Source organism: Pituophis catenifer, unplaced genomic scaffold, assembly GCF_029215685.1.
Source record: "Pituophis catenifer annectens isolate HBS135680 unplaced genomic scaffold, rPitCat1.0.hap2 SCAF_8, whole genome shotgun sequence".
Lineage (NCBI taxonomy): Eukaryota > Metazoa > Chordata > Lepidosauria > Squamata > Colubridae > Pituophis > Pituophis catenifer.
The window spans coordinates 34208699-34227509 of NW_027256888.1; the positions used below are offsets into that span (position 1 = coordinate 34208699).

The 18811-nt window shown below is 37.0% G+C and overlaps 1 protein-coding gene across 2 annotated transcripts in view; it reads right to left on the reverse strand.

Moving 5' to 3' along the window:
• The window catches only part of GPM6A (glycoprotein M6A), a 216947-nt gene that overhangs the window by 10919 nt on the left and 187217 nt on the right, over positions 1–18811 (reverse strand). For both annotated transcript variants that reach the window (XM_070948353.1, XM_070948352.1), the window contains exons 2-3: positions 9641–9833; positions 1325–1481 (exon numbers count right to left, since the gene is read on the reverse strand). In XM_070948353.1, coding sequence (XP_070804454.1) covers positions 1325–1481; positions 9641–9833 — 350 coding nt within the window. The remainder of the gene's footprint in view (positions 1–1324; positions 1482–9640; positions 9834–18811) is intronic.

The following is an 18811-nucleotide window of genomic DNA, read 5'->3' on the forward strand; positions in this document are numbered from 1 at the left end:
TGTTTATTATCAGATTAAATTTGAAAGACTGACATGTTTTTATACACCAACTGAATTAATGTGGTATTCATACCAAAAATGGAACCAGTTAAAACTTTTTTCTTTTTGAGTTACTTTTTAAAATTAAAACCACATTTATGGCTTCCCGTGCTTGTAAAATTTAGAGATAAATTATTATAAATGTATGGTAAATATCTTGCTCAGTTAATATATATCCCCAAAAGAGAAAATATGAAATCTGATGTTTTTCTGGCCATTGCACTATGTTTGTCCCCTCAGATAGTATAATAACCATAATTAAGACCCAGAGTGTGGTTATTTTTTATTATTTAATTAAACAGACCATCTTGCATTAGTCTTACATACTGTATATCTATTAAATGGACTCTGATAGGCTACTCAAAATATGTTTAGTAGAATGGATAAGCATGGCTCAATCCACCTTCTTGATAAATCAGTTTACTAAAGTTACTTCACAGCATGGGTTTTCCACCCAGTATTTACTATCGACAACCCTCCAAAGGACATTTTTAAGCAGAGTCCTAGATACCAATACGCAAACAGATAGCGAGTTATTAGCAAAAAATAAGTTTTTAAATTGGCTGACTGAGAACAAAACTATTTTCCAAGTCAAAAAATACCTGCCAGTAAGTTTGACACAATTCTTAAGAAGGACCTATTCAAGCACAAGATTTAAGTTGTGGGATTCCATGACAAATATGAGCAGTCTCATCACTTGCCATATCATGAGAGGATGTGTATATGTGGTGCCCTAGTCATTGAAGATATTGCTCATATTTTGTTTGGCTGCCATTTCTATGTCACTTTTAGGCTTAGATATTTAACATCCCTATTTGAAAGAACAACCTACTGGGACCAGAATCATACATTTTCCTATTCCATCCTGTACTGTAAGGCATACATTATGAGTAAAATGCTAAGTTTATGGTCAAGGCAGTTCAGCTAAGAACTCACATATTGAACAGATTGGATTTTCTAGCCAGCAAGTCCCAAGATTGGATAAAAAAGAGCTACAATATATACAATATACAATATAGTTAAAAGTATCAAGTGTGTAAAATTTCTTCTGTAACAAAATACGCTAGTGACAAATAAATATTTCTGATAATGAATAAAAATATTATCACAATTCCAAAGAGCTGTTGATTATAACTTGAAATTTTAATTAAATCTTAAGTATAAGTCTATTTTAGTAGACATGCATTCTGAGAGATACTTGGAGTCTGTCTGACTTTGGATTAAATTAAAGCACATCGATCCTTCTGAAGTTAGCATATTATGACAACTATGTCATAATACATACCCAGGCACTGACACATCTGCCGCAAGTGGTGATTTTGAAATCTCCATAGAGATCCTTGATGGCACCAGTTGTAAAAAATCCTTCCACCATTAACAAAATGCCATAAACAAAGAAGGCAGCTGCTATTCCGTAGATCACATATTTGAAAATATCAATCCTGCAATTAATAGAATTCAATGTTAATGAGGCTTGAATGATATTCAAACAATTTGAATTTATTTAAAAAAATACATTTCTCTAGTTTATACCAATTTTATCATAACAATGCTACATTTATAGGTTTTCACTTATGAATAGCAGAATATGAGGAATATTCTAATCACTAAAAACTATCGTATTTTTCGGCATATAAGACGCACTGGAGTATAAGACATACCTTAGTTTTTGGGGAGGAAAATAAGAAAAAAGCTGATTGGTGAGTGGATCAGCCTCCCGGAATACCCCCAATCAGTTATTTCCAGAGGTGAATTTTAGCAAAAGATTGGTTGGTTGGTTGTGAGCTCTGTGCCTTGCTTTTTTCCCCTGCCTCTGAAATTTCTGAAACTCTGTTTCAGAAAAAACCTTTTTTTCTGCCTCTGAAAGCCTCCGAAACAGAGCTTCAGAAAAAAAGGCTTTTTTTTCTGAAGCTCTGTTTGGAGGCTTTTTTACTGAAGCTTCTTTCAGAGGCTTTTATTCTGAAGGACTATCTCTATTCAATCTCCTTTCTTTGGTATTGGTATGTAGATTAACCTCTTCCGATCTGTTGGTTATTGCGTCATTCTCCAGATTTGTTAGCATAGTTTGGTTAGAACCTTTACTGATTCTTCTTTTGTTGCTTGCCATATTATTTTAGATAAAAACCTTTCAGAGACTTTTTTTCCTGAAACTCTGTTTGGAGGCTTTTTTTCTGAAGCTTCATTTCTGATGCTTCATTTCTGACGCAAACCTCCATTTGCGAGGCTGGGCAGGGCTACATTCGGAGTATAAGACACACCCAGATTTTCACCCTCTTTTGTGGGGGGGGGGGTACAGTATTAAGGCATTTATGCTATAGAATGAGATTGAGTCCATAAAACACCAAACACATAACAATGACATATATGACCAAAACACAACTGACATAATATCAGAGTTTATTCAGAGCAACATGACATTCTTTCAAAATAATCATACCACTGGATATTTATTATTATTATCTGATTATTCTGTTGTTAAAGTGTTCAGTTTTGGTGATAGTTCTGGTCTTTTTAAAGTCAATATCATGTCCTGTGGCTTTAAGGTGTTGGACCAGGGAAGAAGTTGGTTCCTCTTTTCTGACTGAGTTCTTGTGTTCTTCTATGCGTGCACTTATTCGTCTGTTGGTTTGTCCGATGTATGTGGTGGGGCAGGCGGTGCATGGGATTTCATATACTCCTTGATTTTCTAACTCAATTTTGTCTTTGGGGTTCCTTAGGATGGTGGATATTTTTCGGTTTGTGCAGAATATAAACAAACATAACATCAAGACAGCATTCTCAATAATCAGAGAAGCCATCGAGATAGAAAAACGCCCACACAGCATGAACAAATGAGACGATACCTCCTGCCTACCAGCCATTTGGAAACCCGCCCTTATTGACAAATGAGTCCCTAACACGACGAATGACACCAGACCCACACTCACGAGAGCCACACAGGATGTTACCACCACACATCCACGCAGAAAGCAGACTCAAACCCACACTGATAATGAGCCATGACCAAGGACCAGAAGCCAGACCGCAGCTGCATCATTAGCCACTTTAAACCCCTTCAATCCATACATGAAGCAGACTGACACCCACCATGAAGAGCTCGCACGGCCACAAACACGAAGCCAAACAACAACAATGCAGCTCACCAGCTCAAATCCCCCTGCAACTCAGACTAAGCTGAGCACAACCAAGCCCCCACCCAAACAGAACACACCCCCAGCCAATCAGAGCACAACCAACCCCCCATCCAATCAGAGCACAGCCAAGCCCCTAACCAATCAGAACACACCTCCACCCAATCAGAACACAGCCAAGTTCCCACCCAATCAGCTCACACCCCCACTAGCAATTAAAAGGAAGAGACAGCTGCGATCTCACATTGCTCCTGGAAGCACGAAGCCGAGAACACCAGCCTGAAGATGACGAATGAGACTTCGGCGAAACGTCGCCAATACACTTCCAATTTTACGTGGAAGAAGACCCGAATAACCAAAGACCTACACACACACACACATATATATATATATACATATATATATATATATGTTTTCTCAGGTTTTCGCGGGTGTTTGTATGTAGGTCTTTGGCTGGGGTTGTGTTCTGTTTGGGTGGGGGCTTGGTTGTGCTCAGCTTAGTCTGAGTTGCAGGGGGATTTGAGCTGGTGAGCTATGTTGTTGTTGTTTGGCTTCGTGTTTGTGGCCGTGCGAGCTCTTCATGGTGGGTGTCAGTCTGCTTCATGTATGGATTGGAGGGGTTTAAAGTGGCTAATGATGCAGCTGCGGTCTGGCTTCTGGTCCTTGGTCGTGGCTCATTATCAGTGTGGGTTTGAGTCTGCTTTCTGTGTGGATGTGTGGTGGTGACATCCTGTGTGGCTCTCGTGAGTGTGGGTCTGGTGTCATTCATCGTGTTAGGGACTCGTTTGTCAATAAGGGCGGGTTTCCAAATGGCTGCTAGGCGGGAGGTATCGTCTCGTTTGTTCATGCTGTGTGGGCGTTTTTCTATCTCGATGGCTTCTCTGATTATTCTGTTGTTAAAGTGTTCAGTTTTGGCGATAGTTCTGGTCTTTTTAAAGTCAATATCATGTCCTGTGGCTTTAAGGTGTTGGACCAGGGAAGAAGTTGGTTCCTCTTTTCTGACTGAGTTCTTGTGTTCTTGTGTTCTTCTATGCGTGCACTTATTCGTCTGTTGGTTTGTCCGATGTATGTGGTGGGGCAGGCGGTGCATGGGATTTCATATACTCCTTGATTTTCTAACTCAATTTTGTCTTTGGGGTTCCTTAGGATGGTGGGTATTTTTCGGTTTGTGCAGAATATAAACAAACATAACATCAAGACAGCATTCTCAATAATAAATAACTATTAATAATTAATAAATAATAAATAAGGTGAGTTCTTTTACCATATTTCTAGTAATGATTGTGATTTTTAAAAAGACAGATTAGATTATACAGGGTTTACATGTTTACATGTGGCAGCATTTGTGCATACTATCAGAATTTTAGGAATTACACAGATAAGGTGGAGTTGAAAGAGAAACATGAACTGGAAGAACAGGGAATTGAAATGTATTGGTATATGTATGTGCAGATACAAACAAGATATGAAAAAGATATTAAACTACAGGGTTTTTATTTAGAGAAGAGTGAGCTTGATAAGATACTCACGGGAACAGAGGATAAACTAATTAAAAAATGTTACAATTTTTTACTAAACATGGAACTAGAGGAAGAACAAGTAAAAGAAACAATGATAGCCTGTGCAAAAAACTTTGGATACTCAATTGAATTGGATAAATGGCAACAATTATGGGAAAGAAATTATTAATTAACAATGTCCACTGCATATAAGGAAAATCTATATAAAATGTTTTATAGATGGCATACGCCCCCTGAGAAACTGGCAAAAATGTTTAAAGATAAATCAGCTAAATGTTGGAAATGTCACCAGTTACCAGGTTCATATTACCATATGTGGTGGACATGTCCTGAAGTGAAAAACTATTGGAAGAAAATTAAGTTATGGATGGAGGAAATGATACAACAATGTATAGATTTAAAACCAGAGCTATTCCTATTGGGTATCTTACCATAGAAAACTAGTAAAGATAATATATATTTGATTATACATGTAATAACAGCAGCAAGGATTGTTTATGCACAAAAGTGGAAAGCAGAGAATATACCTTCGGGGGGAGCAGTAATTAAAAAAATCTTAGATTGTGCAGAAATGAATAGATTAACTATGATGATAAAGGAAAGATACAGAATATTTTAAGATATGGAATAAATTTTACTATTGGTTAGAAAAGAGATACAAATAAGTTTTTAAAAGAGATTGAAAAAAAATTGGTTGTAATTAGAATAATATATTAATGGAAAATCTTTGTAATGGATTTGGTGAGATTGAAGACAGAAGAGGAGAAGAAATGTTTGAAGATAACACTGAAATGTCACATGGAAGAAATGAATGATGTACTAAATGATTGTTTGTCTTAAAAAATTAAAATTAAAATTAAAAAAAAAGAATTTTAGGAATTACACTGCATAATGTTGGCAAAGGGATGGCCAAATTTCAGTGGTGGATTTTCAGATCTTTTCATGTTTATTTTAAGAGGAAGATTAAAGATTGGAATGGTAACAGTTTGATTCCTTATCTGCTTTCCCAATTTTAACTCTCAATTCTTTTCCACATGTTAACTAGATGTCTCCAGAAGTTTTCAATATTGAGCAGCCATAGGTGGGGCAAAGTGGCACATGACTGTGTGTCATGAAGTTGTGATTTTTGTACTTGTGTTCAGGTATCGCAAGTAAGAATGTAAGGAGTGGGGCTTGCATTGTGATATTATGATGCAGTTTTTGTTGATAACTATGTCCTATCCCAGGACCCTGCTTGTGGGAGGGAAACATTGAAATAAGGTTTTCTATAGCTCCAAAGCATCTGCTGCCTGAAGGATGTCTCTTGTTTTAGTTAATGGGACAGTCAACCCTGATCATGAACATATTTCTGACTCTTAATAAAAGTTTATTTTACTTGTATAAAATTGTATTTTATCCAATTCCATTTTAAATTGTTTTTATCAGATTTTAGTAATAATTTGTATCTGGAACTCTGCACTTTGATATGGCCCAAGGGCTAATCAATAAAGTAAAGTAAAAGTAAATAAAAGTTGCTCTATTAAAATTAATGCTAAAAAAGGCAGGGACTCTTTTCATAGTCCAAATTCACACAATTACTATTACTCTTGAGCTCATATTTCAGCTTTGCTTAAGAATGTGTTAAAGAAAAAATAAGCAAAGATATTGACCTCAGAAATCCATGACTTGAAATGCTAATGGATGATAAGCATAATGAAAACATTTTTCAAGCTCTGTCTGTTTATGTTCATGTCTCTCTTGAGACTTGTATATAATCAAGATATATTCAAGGATTTTATCTTGCAATTCTGCAGCACAACCTGTATGTATATTTAAACAGATTTGTCTTTCCAAGTAAAGAGCATTACAGGATACAATCTTTAATAATTTCATTTTGCTTTTATTGAATAAACAACTGAATGAATACTATTTAGAATAAAAGGATATATTTCTTAGTGGGGCTAATTATTTTTAAATTGCTCTCAAGATTATTCATTCAAGAAACAGTATATTTTCCCAACATCAGCACTGAACCATTTGGCTTGATTATGCTCTAAAGGAGGATTAAAGGCTGAGGGATCCTGACGTTATTAATATTTTATAAGCTTAGAGTTAGGATTTTGTTTTGTTTTTAAATCATAGGGATAGAAAAATAGAGATAGAAAAATAATGAACCAGACAGCATGAAATTAGATAATTTCCTATGAAAGCTGCCTTATGGTAGGTGACAATGTATCATATTCTAAACAAAGGAGCAGATGCCTTATACGACAAAGAACCACATATGCATACACTAAGTAACTGTTGATTACTAACTGTTAATATGGAATAAGAACACAATTGATTGACTACAGCTTCCTACTTTGTGAAGTATAAGAAAGAGGTAACCAGCATTAGAACAATGGAGGCATCGGCCTGAGAGCTAAGCAGTGTATTTCACTGAAGATGCAGTTAACATATTTTCATTTGTATTTTTAAAGTATTAATATTCCTGCCATGCATATGGGTAGTGAGGAATAATACTTCCCTTCCCAATTGTAATTTTCCAGTGTCCAATGGTGGCATCAAAGTGGATGATGATACTGTTTTTCTTATTTAGATTTTTATCTTTCTGTTCCTCCAAAAGCATCAGTTTGCATTCATAGCATTGTTTCCTCTAATTTTATCTCATAACAGGTTGAGTGACTGGTTCTTAGTCACTCAAGAGGTGCCATGGTTAATGACTGATTTGAACTGTTCCAATTGCCTTTGGACACCTTAACTTTCCTGGCATAGAGGAGACCTCTAAGTGTGCCCTTGGCAGAAAGAATCCCCAAACACAGCTAAGCTGGTTTATCACACTTTGAAGGAACTGAAGTAATGCACATTGCTGATTAAGGAAGGAAAGGAACATAATACCAGAGTCTATTCCCCTGCAGTTATAGACTGAAATTAAACTAAACTAAACTAAACTAAACTAAACTAAACTAAACTAAACTAAACTAAACTAAACTAAACTAAACTAAACTAAACTAAACTAAACTAAACTAAACTAAACCCAAACCTACCTACCTATCTATCCATCCACACAAACATACAAGACATACAGAAAGTCCTTAAAGTATGACTACAATTGGACTGAATTTCCAGTCATAAGTTGTTACAGTGGTAAGTTGAGGAACCCACACGACTGGATCTAGTTTTACAACATTTTTTGCAATATTCATTAAGCAAATCACCATGCTCATGAAAGAAACGTTGTGGTTATAAGTGTGAACTGGCAAAAAACTTCAGAAATTGCAGTCATGTGACCACAGGATCTTACAGAATAGTTCAAATGAATTTATATCCATTTCTTTATTTTGAATCAAGTAGTACAGTTCCATAGAACTAATTAACATGTGGCCTACAACAGGGTCATGAGAAGTTCAGATCCCTTGAATGAAACAGCAGCTTATACTTATTAGACCAATCAACATATAAAGAGCATGGTAAGGAGAATTGCTAAAACTTCTATCTCTGCCTATGGGTTGGTAAGAAGGAACAAAAAGAGAAAAGCAGCACCTCAAGCACACCCTGCCTTTGTTGTACATATATGCTGCTAACTCATGAACTTGCCATAACTACAATATTGAATGTTTTTCACGTGCTTCAGCATTGAGCCTGAAACCAGTGGTTTTTCTTCCTAGTCTCCTACAATATGAATCCTTTAGAGTTTATGAAGTTCTTATCAGCTAAAAAGTTCTGCCAGAGGATTTGATTAATTATTTATGATTTACCAATAAAAGTGATTCAAGCAATTTTAATCTGCAGCAAAGTTTTTCCAAAATTATTACAAAAGATTAAATAATATTTGATGTCTGGAAAGACAGAAAACAAAGAGGCAACAAGTCAGATCACATATCATCATATAGAACAGAGGGAAAACAATTTGTGGACATTTTTTGTAAATTAGTCCTGATTAATTAATCCTCATTCTCGCTCACTGAGAATGATATATAACACAATACTATGCAAAACATTTAGGGCCTTCAAATGGAGTTTTGGACAACAAAAATGCTTTTTGTCCTTTTTAGCCATTTTATTTTGCATCAACTTTGTAAAATGAATTCCATTGTGTACAAATAGCCAACCAATGTTGCACAAATCAGTTTCAATTTATATCTCCCCTCACTGGTTGTATTAAAACTTAAATCTTTCCTAGGAAAAGCAACAGAAGAAATGAGAAAGAGTGAATGATGGTCTTTTATATTTTAATGATGAATATAATGTATCACTGATAATTGAGTTATTTATACATTGCTCATGTAACCTATTGTACTAGTCATGATGTGATTAAACAGATTCTTTAAGCAATTGTAGAAGGTGTTTCATGCTGCAAAGAGCAGTGGAAAAATGCCAGCAATTGGAGAGGGCCCAACAATCATTTTATTAAGTTGGCAAGCAACAAATGAGTTATCATTCTTCTACTGTTAAGAATGAAGTATACCTGAGACTGGTCAATGAAGATTGATGATGGATACAGTGTATGAATACATTTGACCACTGAAAAAGAATTGTTTTAAACAGTGAGGAGTACATATATGGGTATGCAGGAAAGAGAATATTACGTAATTCATGGTACTTATAGCCTTTGGGAAAGATGAAGGTCAATCAAGCTTATTATTATTCTAATGGTTTGACCCCACATCATACTTTAAATAGGGAGAGTGGTAAATACTTGTATTGTCAGTATCCTTCCACAAGTGCATTTTGCCTTTAAATTTAAAACACTGCTAATCCTAGTGTATATCTGTTTTTCAGACCAAAAGCCATTAAAAGAAACGATTATATAAAGAGAAGTGTTTGATACTCCTTCTATTTGACAGAATGTAAGATATTATAATTAGCTTGCTTTCTCAACAGATATTCTGGAAGAGGAGAGTCTAGTCATTACATTTATTCTTACAGCAGTATTTAAACAATGTAATAAACGATTAGGCAGAGACTTACATTGTGAAAACATCAAGAGTGTCTCCAGCAGCTCTTGCCATCTCAAAATAGGTTTGCAGAATGTTCACTGTTCCTGAGAGTGCTTCATGTCCACACCCACAAAAGAGAGCAACCCCAGCATACAGCAAGATGGTGGCAATCAGAGAGGCATAGGGAATGCCCCCCAAGCACTTGATACAGCATTCAAAACAACCTGAGGAGAGAAGAATGTACTTAATACATGACAACATTCTTTTGCCTCAAAACAATCTAAAGGTTGTTTTTTCTTTACTTCTGGTATTTCTTTTAAGGCTAGATAGGTGGTATGCCTAGGTTACCTGAAATATTAAGCTTGTGTGAAACCAGATCCCCTCCCCACCAAAAATTGGAAAACTGCATGGCTTGTGGAATGGTTTTCAATCCATTTTCCATCAATGGCCATAAGCGACACCAATATTTTCTGAAGAAAATGAAGAAACATTCTGAATCTGTTTCTGCTACGTTTTCTGCTTTGCCCTCATGTTGCAGCACTGTTTGTGTCTATGTGTGTTCTGGGGAAGCACAGAGTGGATTGCATATATTCTTTTGGATACCTGACCAGGAAAAGAGAGATCAGGTCAAATGAGAAGTCAGGAACATTTCATGGGAATGTCCAACTGCATCTTCCATACGGATACATTGTGTACTTTGCCTTCTTTGTTGACGACCAATTTCATCCCATTGTATTCAGTTTTTAAAATAATATCCAGATGACAGATTTCCCTTTCATATTTTTCCAACATTCCATTCAATTGGAAAAAATGTTCTTATAGTAGACAGTAGCATGCCATTGCAATCATTAAAAATTAATGGATGTGCCCCTGATGCACCATAAGAAGATTTTTAATCTTCTTTAAGAAGATTTTATATTTACACTGCCTAAACCATTAGAATAAACTCAGTAGGAATCTTAAAACGATTATTTCAAACAAACAGCATTTTAAGTTGTCCTGGACACCTAGACTTCTAGTGAAGAAATTATGAACTGAAGACAGCTCCACTAAAAGCAGAGCTCACAGCCATGATGGAATGAAGAACTGCCAAGTAAATTAGCTCTTTGTAATTCCTTTGTGAATAAGGCAAGGACTTGAAGTTACACACAAGTGCTCCAGATAGTTACTCCTCACAAAGAGTTGTCTCCAGCAATAAAGCTCTGACAGATAATAGCCATCTTGCTCAAACTACATGTGGGGCTTTTAATCACTAAATATGGGATCCTTAAACCCACAGTCACTCAAACTTGTCACAATTAAGTTGATTCCATGCAAATTATTAGAAAGGGATCTCTCCCTTAATTATATTGCTTACTGAATTATCCATGACCAGAAAAGTTTAAAAAGTACAGAAAGATTATAAAACAGGCTATCCAACAAACTAATTAAGATAGGATAATCAAGATAGAAAATGAAAATCTAAATATTTTTTCTGTAGAGCAATATTTAAAATATTATACAATCTTTGTAAGGTTATTCCTTATATGAGGTTCATCCTCTTGTGGTGCCAAATGTAATACATGCAGGAAATAAGATATGTCAACTAAACTTGCATTTTAAAATAAATCAAACTAATTCAGAATATAGTAAAATAAGATCATTGAAATAATGTAACATAGGTTCTAAGAGTAATACTTAACATGTCTACAGAATTGAAGTGCATGTTGTATCAATAATACTTAAATTTCTTATAAAATAATATTATTCATTGGGATGAAATCAATGAGAAAATGAAAAGATTCTCAACAAGATTCAAAGAATTTAATTCTACTAAATAGGAAACTACACAAATAATTGGTAATTTTTATAGAATTCCATACCAATTATAAAACTATTGTTACATAAACATTTAAAAATCCGACATCCCTTTAAGTGAAGGAATTTATGTTTATAACATATATGGTCAATGTCATTGATTAATATTACCATCTTTAGAACCAGTGATTTGTCTATAAAAATAGTTCAGCTTAAAACAACTATCATTAGAAATGATGGGCTTGCCTTTTGTAAAGGTATCAAATATTGACTAGCTTAATCATGATGAACAAGTAGGCAAGTCAAAACAAAATGCAGATGTTTATTAAAGGTAGTTGATCACCAGAAACAATGAATAACTGCTCATAAAATTCCTGGTCACGGTGGCTGGAAATTCAGGAAGATATAATCTCAAAAGCTCTAGAGTATGAACATGCTGAAGAGGTTATCACAGACAGTTCCCTGAATGTATAATTAATCAGCTGAGGTATTTTATGAGACAAGAGCTTAGTTGATGAGAATATACACATGGGACATTATTTCTGGAGTTGAATTTGTATTGAATAATAGACAATGTTTGAAGTTTTGATTTACTTCAGTATAAGATATCTTGATTAACTAAGACTATACGATCATAATTAATATTATATTTACGTACTGCTCTTCAAGGAATCACTTTTTCTAAAAGATTTATTGCTAAGTAAATACCCACTTGCTTAAAGTATAATCTGCTTGTAGCATTGTATTTTGACTGCTTATACTACTCAAGGGATTGGGAGAAATAATATGATTCATACTGAATTACAACCATAAAGCAACATAAAGAAGTTTGTGATGTTAGTTGGAAATAAAGAACATAAGTGCATTTTAAAATGCACTAGATATCTTGAGCTGAGATAATGCACATGCCCTTACATTAACTATTGTCCTTCTTTTAAAAAATCAGTACATTCCTCCCACTACCTTTATAAAAAGATGAGAGTGGGTGGGTGGGATGTGATCAAAAATTGTCTGCCTAAGCTTCCATCTAAAAGTAGGGGGGAATCTAGCTTTCTTTCATATTTTACATGTACAGCAAAATTATATTATTGAAAATATTAAGCATATTGCACACATAAATGCCCAATCAATATATTTAGTTTATATATTCTGCTGTCTTACACTTTTCATTCACACAAATACATCAGGTTACAGATTTCAGTGTGCCCTGATAACATAGAAAAATGGCCTTTTACAATATTTTAACAAAATGCATTACATATTACCAAAGTAGAATAACAAGAAAAACAAAAATAATACTTATGCATTCTTTAAATCCCAAGTTACAGATGTTGTTTTTAACAAGTATATAAGCAAACATATTGTAAAATAAGCAAATACTGTAATTCATTTTCCTTTCCACTGAAATCTCATACCAAAGAAGTTTTTTAGTTTTGTTTTTTAAAACAATTTCAATGGCAAAATGTTGTGGTTTGTGCAAAACAAAGTCCCTCACAAGCATCAGTCACCCAACGCATCCCAAATTGCCTATATAAATACCACCATTAATCTAAAAACCATGTGACTCTACAATCATTGATTTTGTAATACTTTGTGAATTTGAATAACTTAATTCAAGTTCCTGGTTTCTTTCTTTCTTTGTTTTTTAATGCTTTCCTTTTTTAAAGTAATTTCTCAGTTTGAAATATTGATATTTTTTATTATTGTACATAATTTCTTTAAGAACTGGTCTATTAAAAATACTGCTATTGGATGTTAATTTTTTTAATCAGTAAAACAAAATATTCACAAATATCTTTTAAGGTGATTTTTTAATTATTTTCATTCCAAACAGTTATGATAGTCCAATGTTAGGATTTGATTCTACGACAAATGTTGGATCTTAAATCAGGTAATCTACTGAAAATCAGACATTTCCAACAAAAATAGTTCCTTAATTTCCAAAAGATAAGATCAGATATGATAACTTTTATTGTCGGGTTTTTTTTTTACTGTGAACACACTGGCCCACAATAAAAATGAAATATTGTTGCCTGCTCTTCAAGGGAAATACATAACACATTATGTACATCCATAACACAGATATAAAACAGAGACGCTTTTGTTTCATAAACATGAATTGTACAAATTTTCCAATGCTGGATCTAAAAAATCATTCTGTGCATTGAGAGGAATTTGAGAAAGCTTTACAATTGAGCCAATATTTATACAATTATTCCTCCTGATTGATGAGAAGATCAGTGCTCTTATTCCCACCATGTGGTCATATGTTGACTGAAATGGAGAAAGATTTAAAAAAGGAGCAGAAATTCAATTGGAGTTCAAGCAATGCAATGGCCTATGGTTGAACCACCTACTGTATATGTTACCACGTAACAAATTTCAATTTCGTTTTTGTTCCTGGGTACAAAAGTGTGTTTTCCTAATTCTTTATGCCTAAATTAAATAGAAAGTAGCTATTGTTCCACCAAAACTGTGCTTCTGTGGTCAGGACAATGATATTTTGAAATTTATCTGTTTTTGATTCACATTCAATGCTGAGGAACTTCCAGAATATTCCAGAACTGTGAGAACTGTCCTGAAGTTTCTAGAATTGGCCAGAATTTTCTAGAACTTTGTAAAATATTTTAGAACTTTCTAACACTTTCTGGGATCATCCAGGAGTATCCATAGAAGTATAACAGTACAAGTGCCTTAAACCAACATTTTAGTGTGTCTAATTGCTCAGTAAGAGAACAGTGAATTTAATTTAGATTGCATCAAGAAGTTGCTTGTACCCAGCAATTGCATTTTGCTACATGTGTGGACAATTTATCAAGACAAGAGTGAAAAAATACTCCATGAAAGCATCTGTTAAGATGTGTGAGGTCTACAAAGCATAATTCAGCATCCCTATCAGGAATCAAGACAACCCCTGGGCACCTCATTTCACATGCAAACACTGCAACAAAACTTGAAGGTAAAGCAAGAAGCAAGTCAGACAGTGAGGAAGGTATTGCAGACACAGATTACAATTTCACAGATGTGGTTGAGGAGAGAAAGCCATACTTCCTCAACCAGAAAGACCTCAACAATCTGATCAGAGAATTTGGTCTTATCAAGTTCTATGCTGAGCTTCTGACATCCAGGCTTAAGGAGTAGAACTTGTTGCACGAAAGTGTACAAGTCACAGCTCAGAGAACATGTCATCAACATTTTTCCAACTTCTTCAGTCGGCAAAATGGGCTGTGTTACTGCAACAATGTGGCCAGTCTATTCAAGGCTATAGGAATACCTGTAACCCAAGTGAATGGCACCTATTCATAGACAGTTCATCCAGGAAACTCAAAGCCATGCTGCTTCATAACAGGAACAAGTTCCCATCTGAATAAAAAAGAATGCTGTGCAGATCTGGATGGGGAGAAACAAGCGCAGACTCAACCCCTCCAAGACCGAGTGGCTGTGGCTTACGGCATCCCGGTATAGTCAGCTGGTACCATCACTGACAATAGGGGATGAGATCTTGCTCCCCACAGAGAGGGCCCACAACTTGGGTGTCCTCCTGGATTCACGGTTATCTTTGGAAGATCATTTGACGGCTGTGGCCAGGGGTGCCTTTTATCAGGTTCGCCTGATCCACCAGTTTCGTCCCTTTCTGGATCGGGATGCCTTGCGCACGGTCACTCATGCCCTAGTTACCTCCCATATGGACTACTGTAATGCTCTCTACATGGGGCTCCCCTTGAAAAGCACCCGGAGGCTCCAACTGGTCCAGAACGTAGCCGTGCGGGTGATTATGGGTGCAGCTCGTTATGCCCATGTAACACCTCTCCTACGCGAGCTGCACTGGCTCCCGGTGGTCTTCCGGGTGCGATTCAAGGTGTTAGTTATCACCTTTAAAGCGCTCCATGGCTTAGGACTTGGGTACCTACGAGACCGTCTTTTGCCACCAATAGCCTCCCACCGACCAGTTCGTTCTCACAGGGAGGGACTACTCAGGGTACCGTCAGTCAAATTATGTCGACTGGCGACTCCCAGGGGGAGGGCCTTCTCTGTGGGGCTCCAACCCTTTGGAATGAACTGCCCCCGGAGATACGGAATATCCCTGATCTCCGTGCTTTCCGCCGTGCTCTCAAGACCCTGATGTTCCAACAGGCGGGGCTAAACATACGAACATGTGAATGATTTTTTAAATGTTATCTAATTCTGGGTTTTATTTAATTGATCAAACTAAGTAATAATTTTAATTAGCAATTTTATGATGTTTGTGTGTCTATATTTTTCTTGACTGTACACCGCCTTGAGTCCTACGGGAGAAAGGCGGTATAGAAATATAATAAATAAATAAATAAATAAAAATGCTTTTTCAATACTTAACCGATAGGCATGGCATAAGTATCAAGATTCCTGCTTTTTATCTTACCTCCCTCTTAGATAATATATGATACCTCTACGATAATTAATCTATGACGGGGTGTCAAACTCGCGTCCATGGGCCAGATGCATCACATGCTGGCCATGCCCACCACCGGTTTAGCAAAGGGGGGGAAAGTTGTGATACGTCACATGATATAGGATGCCACAAAACTAGTCTACTAAATGTCCCTTATAGACTGTATTTATGCTTGTTCAAACATAGGTCCTCTGTATCATATGGCAAATCATTTGTGAACACTGGGATACTTCTGGGATATTTTTCTTTAAGGAAGTTAAACTCTGGTATTTTGAGAATATATAGCTCCCAAAAATGGGCAACATGGATTTCTTTTAGCTTATACTGGTCAATTTCTCGACTGACAATTTCATGCTGAGAACATAGTTGTTAGTAAAACAGTAAAATCACTTTCTACAATGGCACAGAAAAGTACTTTTATATATTTTAGTTTTTAAAATATTTAATATATTCAATGAACACAAACAACAAAAAGAAATGTATCAATATACCCAACAGCTAATTGCAGAGTATATATTTCATTAAACAGAAAACTCTCATTTGTGGCGTATTAATGGTTATGAAATGCAAAGCAAATTGGGTTCTGATTAGCTTTTATATGTTTTCAGTACATTAAGTTTATTGCAATTTAAATGAAACATTCTACTCCCACAACTAATAAACATGAAAGATATTTAGCATTGCCTAGCTGCATGTATGGTAAATTAGTCACAAACCTGCAGACGGACCCTCTAATCTATAAACTACCCTGTGAGTTGGTCTTATTTGTTTCTCTGTCATATCAATCTAAATAAAGAGGATTAATCCTTTTATTCTATAATAATTTCCTTTGTTAGGTAGAACTTTATATTCTATCAATATTCCTGGTAACCACTAATAATTTTGCCACTGCACTGTTAGATTTCTATGAACCAACAATTATTGTTTTGAGACAGGAGACTTGGTCCATTATTTGAAAACTGGATAGCGGTCCTATTCTAATTTAATTTATATCCAGATGGAGAATCAGAAGCAGATATTAAATGTTTTCCTGTGTAAATGTTGCTGAGAAATATGATGGTAAATGGTCCTGAACAATGGTAATTGGAGCTTGCTGCAGGATATCCTGAGGGTATGATTAAGGTGCCAGGTTTTTGTTGTTTGTTTGACCATTTTACTGTTCTATGTTTTAAGTGATTGGTTTTACTGCTATTGTGAGCCACCCAAAGTTGTTTAAGATAGTAATACAAATCTTATAAAGAAATAAACACTGAACACTGATATTTAAAAAAAAATAGAATGTAACTGAAAAACTTACTTGATCCTTAATCAAGTAAAAAAACATCTTTGAGCTAAGCTTCCCTGCTGATGACTTTATTTATTTATTTATTTATTTATTTATTTATTTATTTATTTATTTATTTATTTATTTATTCATTCATTTATTTATTTATTTATTTATTTATTTTGTATACCGCCCTTCTCCCAGAAGGGACTCAGGGCGGTGAACAGCCAAAATTAAAAAACATACAAATGCAAAAGTTAAGATAATTAAAAGAATTAAATCATTGGCTACCCAATTTAAAACCCCAAATCCATAAAACTTAAAATCCCAATTAAAAACCATTTAGGCTAGGCCGGCTTGATGAAATAAAAACGTCTTCAGGGCTTTACGGAAGGTCCGGAGGTCCGGGATCAATCGTATTCCAGGAGACAGCTCATTCCACAGGGCGGGTGCCCCCACAGAGAAGGCTCGCCCCCTGGGGGCCGCCAGCCGACATTGCCTGACCGACGGCATCCCGAGGAGGCCCTCTCTGTGAGAGCGTATTGGCCGGTGGGAGGTTATCGGTAGCAGCAGGCGGTCTCGCAAATACCCTGGCCCTAAGCCATGGAGCGCTTTAAAGATGAGAACCAACACCTTAAAGCGCACCCGGAAGACCACCGGGAGCCAATGCAGCTCGTGCAGGAGAGGTGTTACGTGGGAGCGCCACGTCGCTCCCATAATCACCCGCGCGGCCGCATTCTGCACCAGCTGGAGCCTCCGGGTGCTCCTCAGGGGGAGCCCCATGTAGAGAGCGTTACAGTAGTCCAGGCGTGACGTAACCAAGGCATGAGTGACTGTGCACAAGGAGTCCCGATCCAGAAAGGGGCGCAACTGGCGTATCAGGCGAACCTGATAAAAAGCCCCCCTGGCCACGGCCGTCATATGCTCTTCTAAAGACAGCCGTGTGTCCAGGAGGACGCCCAAGTTACGAGCCCCCTCTGTGGGGGTCAGTGACTCGCCCCCAATAGCCAGTGATGGCACCAGCTGGCTATACTGGGACGCCGGCATCCACAGCCACTCGGTCTTGGAAGGGTTGCACCGAAGCCTGTTCCTCCCCATCCAGACCCGCACGGCCTCCAGACACTGGGACATCACTTCGAGGGCATCATTGGGGTGGTCTGGGGTGGAAATGTACAGCTGAGTGTCATCAGCGTACAGATGGCATCGCACCCCAAAACCACGGATGATCTCACCCAGCGGCTTCACATAAATGTTGAACAGGAGCGGCGAGAGGACCGACCCTTGCGGCACCCCGCAAGCAAGGCACCTCGAGGTCGACCTCTGCCCCCCTGCCAACACAGACTGCGACCGGTCAGAGAGATAGGAGGAGAACCACCGCAGCACGGTGCCTCCCACCCCCAGTCCCTCCAGCCGGCGCAGCATGATACCATGGTTGATGGTATCAAAAGCCGCTGAGAGGTCTAACAGGACCAGAACAGAGGAACAACCCCTGTCCCGAGCCCTCCAGAGATCATCCACCAATGCGACCAATGCCGTCTCCGTGCTGTACCCAGGCCTGAAGCCGGACTGGCACGGATCTAGATAGACAGTTTCATCCAGGAACTGTGGGAGCTGTCGCGCAACCACACTCTCCACAACCTTCGCAACAAAGCGAAGGTTGGAGACCGGACGATAGTTTGCCAAAACGGCCAGGTCCAGAGAAGGCTTCT